The sequence below is a fragment of the Buteo buteo genome, chromosome 21, assembly GCF_964188355.1.
Source record: "Buteo buteo chromosome 21, bButBut1.hap1.1, whole genome shotgun sequence".
NCBI lineage: Eukaryota > Metazoa > Chordata > Aves > Accipitriformes > Accipitridae > Buteo > Buteo buteo.
In genome coordinates, this window is record NC_134191.1 from 20,410,672 (window position 1) to 20,426,208 (window position 15,537).

The 15,537-nt window shown below is 37.0% G+C and overlaps 1 protein-coding gene across 1 annotated transcript in view; it reads left to right on the forward strand.

The window, feature by feature from the left end:
• DOCK3 (dedicator of cytokinesis 3) overlaps nt 1-15,537 on the forward strand; it is a 208,404-nt gene that overhangs the window by 170,976 nt on the left and 21,891 nt on the right. The window contains exons 33-39 of the mRNA XM_075052649.1: nt 436-531; nt 2,269-2,329; nt 2,822-2,915; nt 3,615-3,763; nt 8,600-8,686; nt 10,676-10,780; nt 14,285-14,426. Of these exons, the coding sequence (XP_074908750.1) occupies nt 436-531; nt 2,269-2,329; nt 2,822-2,915; nt 3,615-3,763; nt 8,600-8,686; nt 10,676-10,780; nt 14,285-14,426 (734 nt within the window). The remainder of the gene's footprint in view (nt 1-435; nt 532-2,268; nt 2,330-2,821; nt 2,916-3,614; nt 3,764-8,599; nt 8,687-10,675; nt 10,781-14,284; nt 14,427-15,537) is intronic.

Genomic DNA, 15,537 nt, shown 5'->3' on the forward strand with positions numbered 1-15,537 from the left:
ATGTATTTACAGCTTAAATAAATTGTGACTCAAGGTTGGTTGGTTGGTTGCTGATTAGGGATGAAAATTTATGTAAGGATGAGCAAAGAAGAGGTATTCGCAGTAGGTTTAGACTCCCAACTTCTTACTGCTGTTAGCAGTATTTAAGCTACAGGTAATAATGTGGGAATCAACTGTTGCCATGAGCATTGCTCTTTTTCATATATTTTAAATGGCAATGTGAAGATATTTTTCCTTCTCCTGTCAATTCTGTAATTTCCTTGTCTTTGCTTCATGCTGCCTGGAGTAGAACCCAGCTCTTTGGGCCTTATCCCAGGTAAGATAGTAATTCTATCAATTTGTTTATGAGGAAGAAACCAAGTTGTCCACAGCTGTCTGCATGCAGTATACCATTTCCCCGGAAGCCTCATCTGCTGTCTTTCCACCTCCAAACAGTTTGCTGGAGAAGATTGAGCAGGAAACATGGCGGGAGACTGGAATCTCTTTTGTTACATCAGTTACTCGTCTCATGGAGCGTCTGCTTGACTACAGGTATCTGGCAACAACAGTAATATATTCCAAGTATAAGAATTTTGTAAAGAGGTAGTACTAAGTTTCTTTTCTACAGGGAATGTTATTATTGTTTATCAAGCTGCATGCTTCTCTGATGGCAAGTATTGTGTAAGTAAGCCTAACTCATTGCTGCTGGGCTCTGAGCAAAAATCCTAAGTCCTCATCTCTAGAGCCCTAATTCTCATTCCTGATAATAGCAAAGATAAAGAAATTTTTTAATTTGTAGTTTTGTACTAAGGTTTACTGAGGTTGCTAAATGCTTAATTCCTTCTATCATTGAAATTATCTCACCTAATTTGGCAAAAGAGATGCTAAATGCAAGAATGATCTCAAATGCCTCGCTGAATCGAGATGTGCTGAATGTCTCATCTAGATACACAGGGTTGGAAAACTTTTCATCTGAGGAAAGTCTGACATGTCAGCTGATGAGTCATGTGCAAGACTCCACTATAAATTAGGCATCCTTTGTTTAGTTTTAGACTGAAGGTTGCAAGACTATTGTGTCAATGCAGCTGAGCTTTGATTCAGTTACAAGAAAATATTTTAGCTTCATAGATATATACACACACATACGTTTACACACACACTCAGAGTTGTTTTTATGGAAAAACAGACAATTTGAAACTATATAGAACTGCCCCCAATATTTCTGTCTTTAGCCTACTGACAAGAGTTCAAATAATTTTTTCTTCTGCTGCTGCTCATTATAGGTGAAAACCTGTGACTAGGCTGGGTATTCTGCAATCCCAAATCCTTTTCTGTGCTTTTTAGTTTGCTCTTTTTGTTATCCTTACCAGTTTGATCCAATCTCCTGTTTGTTTCCTGACAACAGCTGCTGTACAACTGCTATGCAAGTCCAGCAAGGGAGCCTTTTTTTTTTTTTAAATGAAATTTGCTATCAATGCAATGTTGATACACAGATATACATTTTCATGCCTAACTGTGGAACAGATACCAGTTTTTAATTGATTTTTAATACATAGCAGGTTTTTTCATTCCCAGAGCAGAACAGGGAACTGCATTGAAATTTGGAAATACACAGGCATCTCTTGCAGTCCAGCTGCCAGTTAGTTGACACAGTAGTTCTCAAGACATTTTGCTGTGTCACTGCTTTAAAAATTTTGTCTCTTCTTCACAAATGAATGCAACACTCTTGAGTGAAGATTAGTGATTTCTGAAGCCTTTAACTTTTTGTACTGCTTGAATGGAAATAATTTATAAAATATTCCAGAAACTAAAGATAAATTCTGTGATTTAACTTATCTATGAAAAAGTTAGTAATCTAGTCTAAATTACTCAGATTCCACCTTTCAGCATGCCAACACTACATTGGATAACTGAATTTGTGAAAGCTAATCTTTTGACTAGGAAACCACTAAACATTTACATTTAGATAAATAATAGGTTTTCACTTTTATACTAGCTCGTTCGTTCAGATGATTTTTAGTGACTATCGTGATTTTGTTCAGATCCTTGTAAGAAATGAAGTAGCAGTCATTTCAGGTTCTCAGATGCAGACATGTAAGAGGACACTCAGTTCTCTCATCATTTAAGCCATAATACAGAAATTTTTCTTAGAGGAACTTTATAAAATAGAGTGTATGCTTAACTGTTGTTTGTGATCCAAGGAGACTCTGGAGGATAAGATAGCTTCAAATTCATTTTAAAAGGACTTTTTTTGCAGATGTATGTTTTAACATTGCTCTGCTTTCTTAGGGACTGTATGAAAGGAGATGAAACAGAAAACAAGAAAATCGGCTGCACTGTTAACCTTATGGTAAAGATGTTTCCTTTATCTCTTTGTGATACTGTGCAACGCTGTTGAAACTGGGATAGGAAAGGTTGGGATAGAAATCTGTGTCAGGCAAGTATAGCTTCAGAATCTGAGCACTGGGGTGATAGAACAGAATGACAGGGATTGTGAGGATCCTATGGAGGTCTCTGGTCCGATTTTGTGCTTAGAGCAGGGCCAAATAGGTCAGGTTCTTCAGGGCCTTTTCCAGCTGAGTTCTGCGTATCCCTGTGACAGTGTGTTCTACAACCTCTCTTGCCTTTTCTTTCAGCTTTTCCCTACCTTCATTATGAAAAAAAATTATGACATGATAAAATCAGTGGGTTAAATCAGTCTGAATATGAAAATAATTACTTTTGTTTTGCACTAATAATGTATTCTTTTTTCAATACCTTTATACATACACAGATGCTGCTGATTGTCTTGAATGAAGGAAGTCTTAATAAGGGTAACAACTCTCTTTTTTTTCTTTCACAGAATTTCTATAAATCTGAAATTAACAAGGAAGAGATGTACATCCGCTATATCCACAAGCTGTGTGACATGCACTTACAGGCTGAGAACTATACAGGTTAGTAAGACATCATATGGGGTCTGCTAGAAATCCCGGTGAAAGTGTTTGACTCTCCCAATGTTATGCTCATAACATCTGATTCATTCTTTTGGAAGAAAATGGTATAAATCAGTTAGGGCAGTTGGGAAGATAAGAAGCTGAGGTCCAGCTCATTCCCTCAAGTAAAATAATATATATCTATGCCCACAAAACCATACAACTATTCCATTACACCCTGAATTTTACATTAAAGTATTGTACAAAGAACATTGATCAAAAAAATCACAGCAATGGAATCAAAATTAGAGGAAGATTAAAATCACAAAACCACCGTTATATTATCATTTGCCATATTTCCTTGCATTGTAGAATTTAGGGAGCTCTTAGAAAGTGTATAGACTCTAATTCTCTGTTGTCCAAGCTCTGTTTACAGCTGCAGGCCCTGAATATAGTGATATATCTGAATATCTGACTGTGCATTTAAATCAAGTAGTTAGTAAAAAGAAACTTGACAGATTTGTACCTAAAAGTCAGCTTTGTCCTGCTATTTTAAGTAATTTAATAATTTAATGATTTAATGAAAGTTCAGAATTTTTTCTCAAATTGCAAATCAGAAATTCCAGACTGTTTAAGAAGCAGGTCTAGTGACTTTTCAACCTAATGGCTGTATTTATTTGTTGTCATTGATTCAGTGTTCAATAATTGCATTTCCAACAGAGGCTGCATTTACTTTGCTTTTGTACTGTGAGTTGCTTCAGTGGGAGGACAGACCTCTGAGAGAGTTCCTGCATTATCCATCTCAGTCAGAGTGGCAACGTAAGGAAGGTCTGTGCCGTAAGATTATCCATTACTTCAACAAAGGGAAGGTATGCCAACTTCTTCTCTCTTCCAGCAGCTTCCTTCCCTTTTCCTGACTTACTTAGGGCTTGCAGGCCTATCATCTCAGTTCAGTGGTCTGGAAGTAAATTTGTATCAAAAGGTTTTATTACTTGACAGATTGCTTCTTGGCTCTCTGGACAAAAAAACAGATGAGAAAATGGGTATGGGTACTTCATGATGCATAACATTTGGAACTAGTTTAGGTAGGCCAACAGGAGAAACACCAAAACATTTTTATACCTTTAAACCAAACTTTGGATCACCTGATATGGCAGAAAGCTCTATGAATGCCAGTTCCTTAGCTTTTGGGGGGTGGGATTGCATTTTGTAGTTGTCTATGCAAATTGCTGTGTTATGACTCACTTTAGGGCTTGTTTTGTTTCTAACCTATAGAAGTAAATGGCAGGCAATAGACCGTAGGAGTCCCTTTATTAAAAAAGATTTAAGTCTTTCCAGTGTCACTGTTATTTTAAAGTGGCTTTCAATTAAAGTGCAGTCCCATCCATTGCCCAAGAAGAAAATCAGTACATTCCAATTTCACGTATTCAGTATGTTTTTCCTAGAATAATTTTTTTTTTTTTAATTACTGCAGACGTAGGTGTTATAGTCCCTTGTGACATGGTGTTTTGGGAACATTTCAGAGGTGAACCTTAAAAGTGATATCATCTGTCAGAATATTTTCAATTTTTTCCCTTCTCTAGAAAAATTCCTACAGCTTATATTATTGGAAGATAACGTCTGTATGTGTGCCTCGGGGTTGGTTTTGCCTGTGATGGTAATGACAGTGGCATTAAATACAAATGTGATTTGGTTCATATGGGGTTGCCCTTCCTGATAATCCTTTCCTAGCCCTGATAACTGCAAGTTGCACATGGCAAAGACATTCTCTACAGAACCAGCAAAAGGAAGTCAGATTCCTGTGTGTAGGAAGAAATGGCCTATTTATGAGGAAGTGATTAATTAAAGAGAATTTTTTTCTTTTTGGCCAGAATTGTTCTTGTGTAATAATAATGAATATGGTTCTCTTTTTAGTTTCAGAAATTTTCAGTTTTTCAGACTGCATTTAAAAAAAATAAATTACTGACTTGTGCAAATATTGTAGTACCATACTGTCTGACTAGAAAAAGATGATATACAGACTATGTAAAACAAGTGAACCTGTATTTTTGACAAAAACAGGCAATCCATATATGCACTGAAGGGGAGTAAAAACTTGACGGATGTAATTTTGCTATAAAACTCCTAACAGATTATAGACTGTTAACCTCTTGAGGTTTTTTCCCCACTGGATGTTTTTGGAGTTACTTGACTTTGTATTTTAATCCTCCTTTATTATAAATGGTAGCTGAATGACTAAATAATCCACTTAAGCAGTGTGTATGTCACTCAAACTGTGGAAGTGAAAGATGCTGAGAAGCCAAATCCTCCTGCTGCTTTTCAGCACTCTTTCTGTTGCTGTGTAACAGGGAACAGCTCAGGGAATGGAAGAAACTTGCTTCCCTCAACTTGTGTCTGATAGTTTCTTTCTGCACCCTAAGATGGTCCCTCCTCAGGTCCTGAAGAGTGGAATTTGTTGTTCTGTGTCCTTCAGTTGCATTTCTAGAGTTTAAGTTTCTCATGCTGCTCCTGGCATCTTCCACTAAGTAAGGGGGTCAAAGCAGCATGAAAAGGGTGTAAACATTCTGCATTTGTTAATGGAAAAATTTTCTCAGCACAGGAATGGGGGAAAACTATGGCCACAAGACGGTCTTGTGAGTTTGACATAAAGGGTGTGCCAATGGAGGGCAAGGAGTGGTGGCATGGCCTATGGCAGGCCTGGAGCACTGCAGTGGGGTGCAGAATTGAGTAACTCCCGTTCTCAATATTGTCAGTAGCAACCCTGTGTTGGGAAGGAACAAGGTGTTCCAAAGCCCTTTTAGCCTTCACTCTGGTCATGTGCTCCTTCCTACTGATTTCTGCTATGCTGTGAATTGGTTTATGGCTCAGTCGGCAGTGTGTGCACAATTTTAAATGAAGATTTTTTATTTTTTTTTAACTCACGGTTACGATTTTGTCTGTTAAAACTCAAGGTTTTCTAGTTGAAGACAACTGTGAATGGAACAGTTTGAACCTGATTGATAATGCTTCTGGACAGCAATAGCTTGAAAACTACACAACCCTTTTTTGTCCAGTTCACTGCTAGATTTTATTAACTAAAAACTCTGACCAGCTCCCATCACAGCATCTCATACTCACAGTGTGTATTCTCCTTAGTGCCAGCCATGTGCTGTGAGACACCCAAAGCTGTATTTCTAAAGCAGTTTATTTTTAGATCATGTGCTCTATACCCAACATTTGAACAAATTTCTCTTGTGCACCCTCATGTGAATCATATTTGCAAAAGAAATCTGCGCACTGGGATGTGAGTAAATAAAGGTTGCCATTCATAAACTTTGATTGTCTGTATCCATGCCTGCTTGTGTGCAGTCAGTAGCACTCAACAGAGAGTTGCTGGTGCTATAGGAGAAAGCTGCATTAAATGTCATATGAATGTGCTTTTCAAGTGAAGGACATAATACAGAACATGCAAACAGATCAGACGTCAGCAAAACAGAAAGCAATAATGAGGGAAATTAACAGTGGAGACATTAGGAAATTATTTGAAGGGGGGAAGAATGATGCTTTAGAGGAAAGTGACACTTGCATAGCACACAGAATTCAATATTAAATTTCTACAGTGTGAAGATGGTACCCATTAACATCACCGATTTTAAAACTGAGGATCCCAGTGACTCAGATATCCATTCATTCTCTTTTCCTTTCAAATATCTGCAGACTCTTTTCTCTCTAAGAAGTTACCTGTATATTGTGTTTCTTCACTTCTGTATCTCATCTCGTATCTACAGAATATTCAGCTAGCACAGCGTTTCTCTGTGTGGAAGTCTAAATGAAACAAAGAGAAAGCCTGAGTTAAGATGACAGGAGTAGTATCAGGGTACACGTAGAAGAGCTGGTATAAAGAGAAATAAGATGTGGTTACATGTTGTTAATGTAATTCACATCAGAAAAGGAGCATGAAAAGGTTACATCTTTAGGATCACCTCAAGGGAAGAAAGCCAGCTAGCTTTCTGCTTCTGTCCGGAAGACAGATTAGAGACTTGTATAGGCTTTAGCCACAGCATCCCATCTGGAAATGAGACTCTGCTCACACTCTGTGTGACAAAAACCATTTATTTCTGGCCAGATGTTTTAGAAGAGACTTTTCTTTTCCATTGTTTCAAGTAAATATAGATCAACTAAGGACTGAAAATCTATGTATATCTCTGTAAAGAATGTTGAAACCTATTTAAAAGCGCAATGGTATTTGTGTTTGCAAATATAAACACTCACCTTGCTAATGTTGTTGATCCCAATTCAGTGTGTCAGTTTGTATGTCATGGACTTTTGACAATCCACAGCAAAAATCCTGTTAATTCGAGACCACAAAAACCTGAGTAAAATTCTGAGTAGTCAAGTAAATGGTCTTTCAGTTCATTTCCTGTTGTATGTATTGTATTTATCTAAATAAATCTCAGGCTTCCCATCATCCCAAACTACTAATACTATCAGAATATCCAAATTGATTCTGAAAGAATCTTTTATTTAGCAATTTCTCATATAATTTTTTGTAATTAACTGAAGCTAAAGAGATGTATGATCATTATTTTTGCCTTCTTAGTTCTTACAACTATCCCTTCTTTTAATAAAAAAGTTCTTACACTTACTGGTTTTGCTATTCAGATAAAAAAAGCTTTGCTGATATTAAGGGTGAGAGAACAGACACTACAAATGCGTGTGCATAAAGGGAAGCATGGTAAAGTACTTAACACACTAAATCAGTGTAGCGATTCACTTTTTTTAAGTGAAGGTACGTGTAACCAGAAAAACGCCTTCCATATTAAGTGTTAGTATTTTACATAATTACTCTTAATTACTGTTACCAATAACCAGTAATGCATAAGAGTTAATCCAATAAAGGATCAACTGAGACGTTGGTGTTCTAGATCCTTTACATAAGTGTGGTAAGAAACAGTTGTTCCCCCAAAAGGCTTCCAATCTATGCAGGTAAAAGATGATGGGAGAGGAGATTTCAGTTCAAGGGTGTAAAATGAGCACTCTGAAAAACTAAGTGAGGTAACAGGAGTCTTTCTTTCAATGTGGGTTTGCCCAAATTCAGTCTCTTTCTTCCTTACCTCTGAGGGTGATGAGTATGGTGTACTAGAAAAGATTTATTGTATGCAGACTGTAAGTTGAAGAAATGAGTTTTGCTTTCAGTGCTGAATATGGATATTCACTCAGTGCAATAATGCAGGTCAGTTCTGAAGATGCTTTGTCTCTGCATTTGAGTGTTTCCCATTGCTTGACAGTTTCATGCTTTCAGTAGGAAGTAGCAGCGCTGGGAAGGAGAGTGCTTTGCTGGGAGCTGTTCCCTATCTCTTTACACCACGAGTTTTAGTGCAGAAAGCAAAGGAGATGTTGGGGGTGGGCTGAAGGGGTGTCTAACAAGAAGAAAAATTGTTATTTGTATTATCTTTCTCTAAATAAGTTACCAGTCTCATGAGTGAACTGTCAGTAATGAGCAGTATATGTGTCTAATTTCAATGGAACATATGCCTCTGTTACCATCTTGAAGAAGGAATTAATCTGATATTTAATGGAAACTGTTTCAATACATTGGATTTTCACATCTAATCCCTGGCATTTCATACCAAATGAATTCCCAAAATTGAATTTCCATATTCCTCTCAGCTGAGTTGACAATAACATTCTGTTTGCTGTGAATGTGATTTGCTTTGGTTTCACAGAGCTGGGAGTTTGGAATCCCACTGTGCAGAGAACTGGCCATACAGTATGAAAGTCTCTATGATTATCAGAGCCTCAGCTGGATTCGGGTAAGTAGCAGCAGCTCCTGTCCTTGCAGATTCTCATGTCATTCCCCAGGGAATTTTGGTCTCCTGTCAGAACATTCTGAATTTAAAAAATCATCATATTCCCTGTACAGCTCCATGCATTTACAGTGACTCCTTTGCCATTGACTCATTTTGATGACTTCATAGGTCCACTGAAGCAATTCCTAAGTCTGCTAGCAGTAAATTCCCATGAGTATATAGAGACAGCACACAGACAGGAGCTGGGCTTGCTATTGCAATTGCATATTTATATATATATTTTTGCATAAAATATCTTTTCTTTTTAAAGAAATGATATATTGATATTTCATTTTAATTCCAAAAATATCAAGGACAGCTTGTGCCTCAGCTGACATAAGAGGAACAGGAGAGAAAGAATGGAGAAGGCAAACATTTCTGGCCTTCTAATCAATTTACAATAATATGGTCCTCCAGTAAAACCAAACACATGATGAAATCAAGGCACATTTGCAGCATTGTGCTTTAATCGGAAAAAGTAAAAATTCTGGCTGTTATTTAAAAGCTTTTTAAATGTGAAAATAGTTCATCTGCTTTTGTCCCCTGGGGTAGCATGCATATACCCAAATTTAAGATTTACGCTATGTTGATGTATTCTTATACACAGTGGTTTAAATTCCCTTAAAAATTCAAATTTATTCTCATGTGAAGATAGCTGTCTAACTAGGTCTCATGAACTGCACTTCTGAAGAACTTCTTTTCTTCCAAGTGGCCCTAAAGAGAGTACTGGTGACCATCTTGGTTGTGCACTTGTTTATTGTAGACATCTAAAATAGAACAGTGTGAAAATTTATCGTGGTGTACAGGAAATACTGTATCAGTAAAGTGATCATGATTGATGAGCAAACAAACTTATTAAAGACGTAGTCAAGTCATGCATCAAGACTTTCTTTCCTAAAACATCAGTAAATTAGCTATTCTTGCTGCCTCTTTATTATTTGGATTTAATCAGCTAGCCAGGTGAAGAGCATCTCAGCTGATCAGTATAACCAATTCACGTCATCCTTCTGCTCACCTGTGTGCGATCTGTTTTCTGTTCAAGTTTCCTAACTCTGTGTTGACCTGAACTGACTTGAATTTCTCCCCACTCTAAAGAGTTTTTGTCTATGCTATTCATATCATTCAACACATTCCTTTATTCTTCCTGCAATATTTTTGGGACCTTCTCCATTTTAGAAAAGGAGTTAATATGTGTGGGAACCGAGAACAAAACCTTGATGCAATATTCTAAGTCAAAGCTGCTGTTAGGGTTCCCTGCAGTGGCAGCAATGATGTCAAACTGATTCTTCTCTTTAAAAAGCTATCTTTTTGCTATAGTGAAATTCCTGTGAGCCTTTCAACTGAGATTCAGTTTGGCAAGGGGTCTTGAAATCCCATTCTTGATATAAATGCTAGCACAGCGCCACAATACTAGTAATTGGACCTAGAGAGAAGTCCTTTTACTTTTTCCAAACCTTTTTTCTTCCATGTCAAAGCTACTGGTGCACAGAGCTGTAGAAGATTTAATTTTATTTCATCCTTTTTCATACCCCTCAACTCAATTAAGGCAAAACCAATTGAATAGATATAATTTTCCAGACAGTGGTATAGATTTGAGCTATAGGAGAGAATAGGACACTGTGAGCCGGGCAACATAGATCTTCATCTCAGCTTTGCCATTAATTCTGCAATGCAAAGAAAATTACATGCAAGACCTGTTTAATTTAAAATGAGTTACAACAGAAAAATGTTCGGACGTCATCTCCAAAAATGCAAAATGAGTATGATGATACTACAGTCTGTTCCACCATGTAGACTGTTTAATTAATAATTTTTATCTTTAAAATAATTTCAGTCTTTTCATAAAAAAATGTGGGGGCAAAAGAGTAATGTGATATTTTAATGTGTCTTGAGATTCTGATGTTTTAAGTGCAGCTTTAAGGGTCTGATAGCAGCTATCTTTTTCCTCCATAGAAAATGGAAGCTACCTATTATGATAACATCATGGAACAGCAGCGCTTAGAACCTGAGTTTTTCAGAGTTGGTTTTTATGGTCGGAAATTCCCATTTTTCCTGCGGGTAAGCCAGACTTGTACAAAATATGACAAAGTGACCAGGCTCAGAGTAGCAGTTAAGGCTTTGTATTTTTGTCATGGAGATATGATGTCTGCCATTCAGCTTATTTTTTTACTCCTGCACAAGTAGAAACAGCTTTCTGGCTGAACTGAAGGATGTGGTCCATTGGTAATTTTCTTAAAACCAGATATCAGAAATTTGACTCACGCCTATGTATATTTTTGACAATCTGCAGATGCACCACAAATTGCCGCTATATTAAGCAAAATGCTGTATTGCAGCAATGTTTCGGTCATTACTGAACTAATTTTCATCATCTCAAATTACCACACTTTAAAAAGTCTCACATGACAGAATGATTCTAATACCAGACTGATGACTCTCTTATGCTATCTACAAGTGAAAATTTCCTCTCCTCAACAAAAAGCCTAGCAGCTTCTCTGGACACGTCCTCACTTTGAGCTTATTGTCTGCTGGTGTATACAGGATCAGCTGGGTCTGCAACCCATTTAAAAAGTGAAATGATCTTATTTTCCTAATGAGAAACCAAACCTAAAACAGATATTTGTTCATACAATGTCTTGTTGCTAGTTCAGTGCAAGAAAGGAATATAATCTGACAACTGCTCTAAGAACTGTCTGAAAATTGATGGTAGATGCCATCTAGCTTGACAGGACAAACTAACTTAAAACATGCTTTCAAGAACTGGAGGTGCATGTTCTGTGTTCTCTTTAAAGAAATGGTTTGACAAGAGATGGCACCACTCAAGTTATACAGTAAGAAGCTATAAAAAGCCAAATTGTGTACCATTTTGAAAATTGCACTCTTAAATTTCCCTCTGATTACTAAATATTTTTTCTTTAACTAAGATTTAAACATTGGTGTTTAATTACAGTCTTTTAATGGAAACATGAGCAGGGGAAGTAAAGGCAAGTTGGAATTAGTCAAGGTGAAAATACCAGTGGATAAAGGGTGGCTTCATGTTATTTAAAGGTGAAGTTGAACAGTGCCATAATGTGACAGCCTCAGTCAATGTGCAGAACACACCTGCAGAGGAATCTGAGGAAATGACAACTGTTGCAGCATGAAGCAGTCGCTACCCTTTCATGAAGATCTCCAGAGAAAACTGCCAATTTCTTTTTTTATATCTAACAACAGATGTTTCAGAAAATGAATGACAACGAAGTCATTATGGCACATAAGCATTCCTACATTTGAAGTAGTATCAGTGAATCTAGCTTATTTTATTATATTATGAATCCTACAGTTTTATCTTGGATCCTGCATGGCCTATGTGTTTAACACTGCACGAGTTTTCAGTGCACAGCACTTACTCTTTTTGCAAAACGGTGTAACAATGTGGATACTTGGCTGGAGACATTAACAGCAAACATGAGCGTACATAATTATAATCCTTGTTAATTCTGCAATTATATTTGGTAGCAGTACTTCTGATAGCAGATTACTAATGTAGCAATCTCATTAAAAGTCATCCTCCTCCTTTCTCTCTCTAATGATCCATACAGCATACATATTGCAAAGCACAGACTAAGCCCATTAGCAGTCACATCAGCATGGATCACACAGTAAAGAGATTGGAAGCAGCTATTCTAGAGAAGAAAAAGATTTACATGGATTTAAAATTTTCAGATGGATATGGGAGGGATTTAAAGTGATCAAATAACTCTACGGCCTTTTCTCAGTTTTGTCTATTGCTGTATAGCTTAAGACAGAAAATAACCACTTCTTTCTACAATCTTTGATTTTGAAGATCCTTTGTCTAGAAGTCATTGTTCATGTTTCTATGAATGCTGCATCTATTTCTAGCCTTCCTGCATAAGTAAATTAAAACTGTCCATGTCTTCCACCTACGAAAAGTTCAAGTAAGGCCTGGCAACCCACATTCTGAGATCTTGTGTTGGCATCTGTCTGAAAAGTCTAATAAATTTAGCTTTGAGGTGTTTTCAGGGCATTATTTTTAGAATCACAATAACTTTCTTTATAGGCTTACAGTTTTGTGGATTGCTGCGATCAAAAGCTAAAATAGAGAATGCAGGAAGTGTCACGAAGAGATTCACCTTCAAACATGGACTCACTCCAAATTTAATAATAGCTGCAAAGTTTGGGCATTACAGACTGAACTGTCAAGATTCATCATGCAATTTTTCTCCCAGTTCATTGGTTGCTGTGACTGATGCATACGAAGTGACATATGTCACAGCTGGAACATGAGATCTGTTCCATAAAGTTGAAATGCAAAGCCAAAGATAACTGCACTCCTTGGCTGTGTTTTATGATTGGGTTTTGCTTCTTTCTCTTTGATTTTGCCACAAGATCAAGAACTGCTCAGCCAGAACCCTTTTCCAGTGCAATTAACAAAACATTATTGCATATACTGCAGCTTCTAAATGCAAGAAATAGAAGGGGGGGACTGTTCTTGTTTGCTGGGATTCTTTGTTCTATGAAGGTGAAAAATCTCTCTGTACTTCTAGTTATTGTTAAGTATATGAGAATTAAAACCACCAGAATTACAGAATTTGCCTGCTTTGATTGGTCTTGCATCAGGAGACATTAACACCAATCAAAAATGTGTTTTGTGGTAACAGGGTTAAGACACTGGAATACAGTCTTTATGATACAGTCTTTATGACACTGAGGACTTCAGAAATCCTGTATCTCACTATTCAAAGTTTGAGATGGCTCAAAAAGCACCCAAGAACTCTGCACAAGTGGTTTAATGCCCCAAGAGACATATCTAAATGCAAACTTTCCATTACTAGCAGAAAAAAAATTTTGTTCATCAAGTGGAGAGTGCTTTTAGGGCTAAAGGGGAATTTGCTAAGTGGCCACTGAGAATTCTTGGTAAGGCTTTTCCATATTACTCCACTATAGACAGGGGAGTTCCTGAGGATGTACTGTTCAACATGATAAGAGGTGGATTGTATGGCCATGACAATACAGCAATGATTAAACAATGATTTGTGTGAACACTTTGTTACAACTTGTCTCTAAGGATAACTGATAAATTGGTAAACATATATCTCCCTCTGTTCTATGAAATCCTCAGGACTTTTATCTATCTGGTGTAAATTGTATTTGACAGCAGCCTTCCCAGTGTAGAACAGCTGAGCTGGTGACTTAGTCTTAAGTTTTTGTTGGTATGTTTCACTATAGTCCAATTAAAAAATAGTCCCTTTTCAGTTGTCTGAAAAGTATATAAGACAAGACAGTAGGACTGAATGCTACGTGTGTATGGATCAGAGGCATCTTTCTGTTGAGAGATCAGTGGAATAGTCTACTTATTCATCAATTCTTGATGAAATACACTGTAAAGAAAAAGGAAGGAATAAAATATATCAGCTGTGTTAAATGCACATTTTACTCTCACATTAGCATATTGACATTGTCATTTATATTTGGTTTTGAAGCAGTAAAATTTAAAGTGAGATAAAAGCCAGAAGTTAACTTACTTTTAAGAAGACTAATTTATGCTTGTCCTTCTTGCAGAACAAAGAATATGTATGTCGGGGCCATGACTATGAGAGGCTGGAAGCCTTCCAGCAGAGGATGCTAAGTGAGTTCCCACAAGCCATTGCAATGCAGCATCCAAACCACCCAGATGACTCTATATTGCAGTGTGATGCCCAATGTATCCTTCAGTGAATGGGCAAACTATGATTAGAGGAACTGTGGTAAAGCACAGAGGAGGAAGGTATTGAAAAGGTCATCAACTTCAATACCTCAGTTCCTAAGTGTCTTAGAGCTGGATATGGACAAAACCGTACACCTGTCTACACTAGACATTCATTGGTTCATTGTGCTATGTATTGTTGGAGAAAACTGTCACTTTTTATTCAGGGAGTAATGCAGGTCATATTTGATGTGTAAGGGAAATAGCTGTGCTTGGTCACATCTGCTTGGTCACCTTTACCAACAGCGTTGCCATGATGCACATTTGGTGTCATTAGAAGTATTCCCAATACCTTCTCTTGGAGAATATTTTGTTAGGAACTGATATTAATTCCAGAGTGGTTTTTTCCATTGTGTTTATTTTTTGCATCAGGTTTTTGGGGTGTTTTTTTGTTGTTGGTTTGTTGGGTTTTTTTTGCAGTCTCCCTTTCTTTTAAACTGCTGAACACTTTTATACCTAAGGCTTTGAATCTCATTCTTCTCATTGGTAATCTGTACTGTGATTTGATGCAACCAATACAATGCTATATACATTTAAGGACTGAACCATGTAACATTTAATGGGTCTGTAGAGACTTTTGGAGATTTTAGTCATGAGAACATCGCTGTTTGGCTTGTGTGATAACAGCAAGGATACCACACAGGACTTTAACTATAAGGATATTGGCAGCAAGTGAAATCTGAAATGGGTTGCTGTTTCCCACTTGTCTTTTATAACACGTGCTTTTCAGTCGTCTTTGCTATATAACACTGATACTTTCATAGATGGAGGGATTGTTTGTATGTGTATTTTGGTAGGTTTGTTTATGCTTGCAGAGATCTTGTCTGTAACACTGAGGTTAAACTAGTTTAAACTGGACTGTAAATTGATGAAATTAGGGCAACTTTGGTTTGTAGACAAAGCTGAAGTATCTAAGGTGAAATTTTTCAAAGGGAAATGCTAGATATTTAGGTACCTAAATAATCAAGATCTACAAAAGTTCCTGTACAAATGAGGCACCTAGCTGTAATTAATAGGAACTGGATATTTTGCCTGCTGTAGGTACTTTGGATGTCTTACTACATAGTCT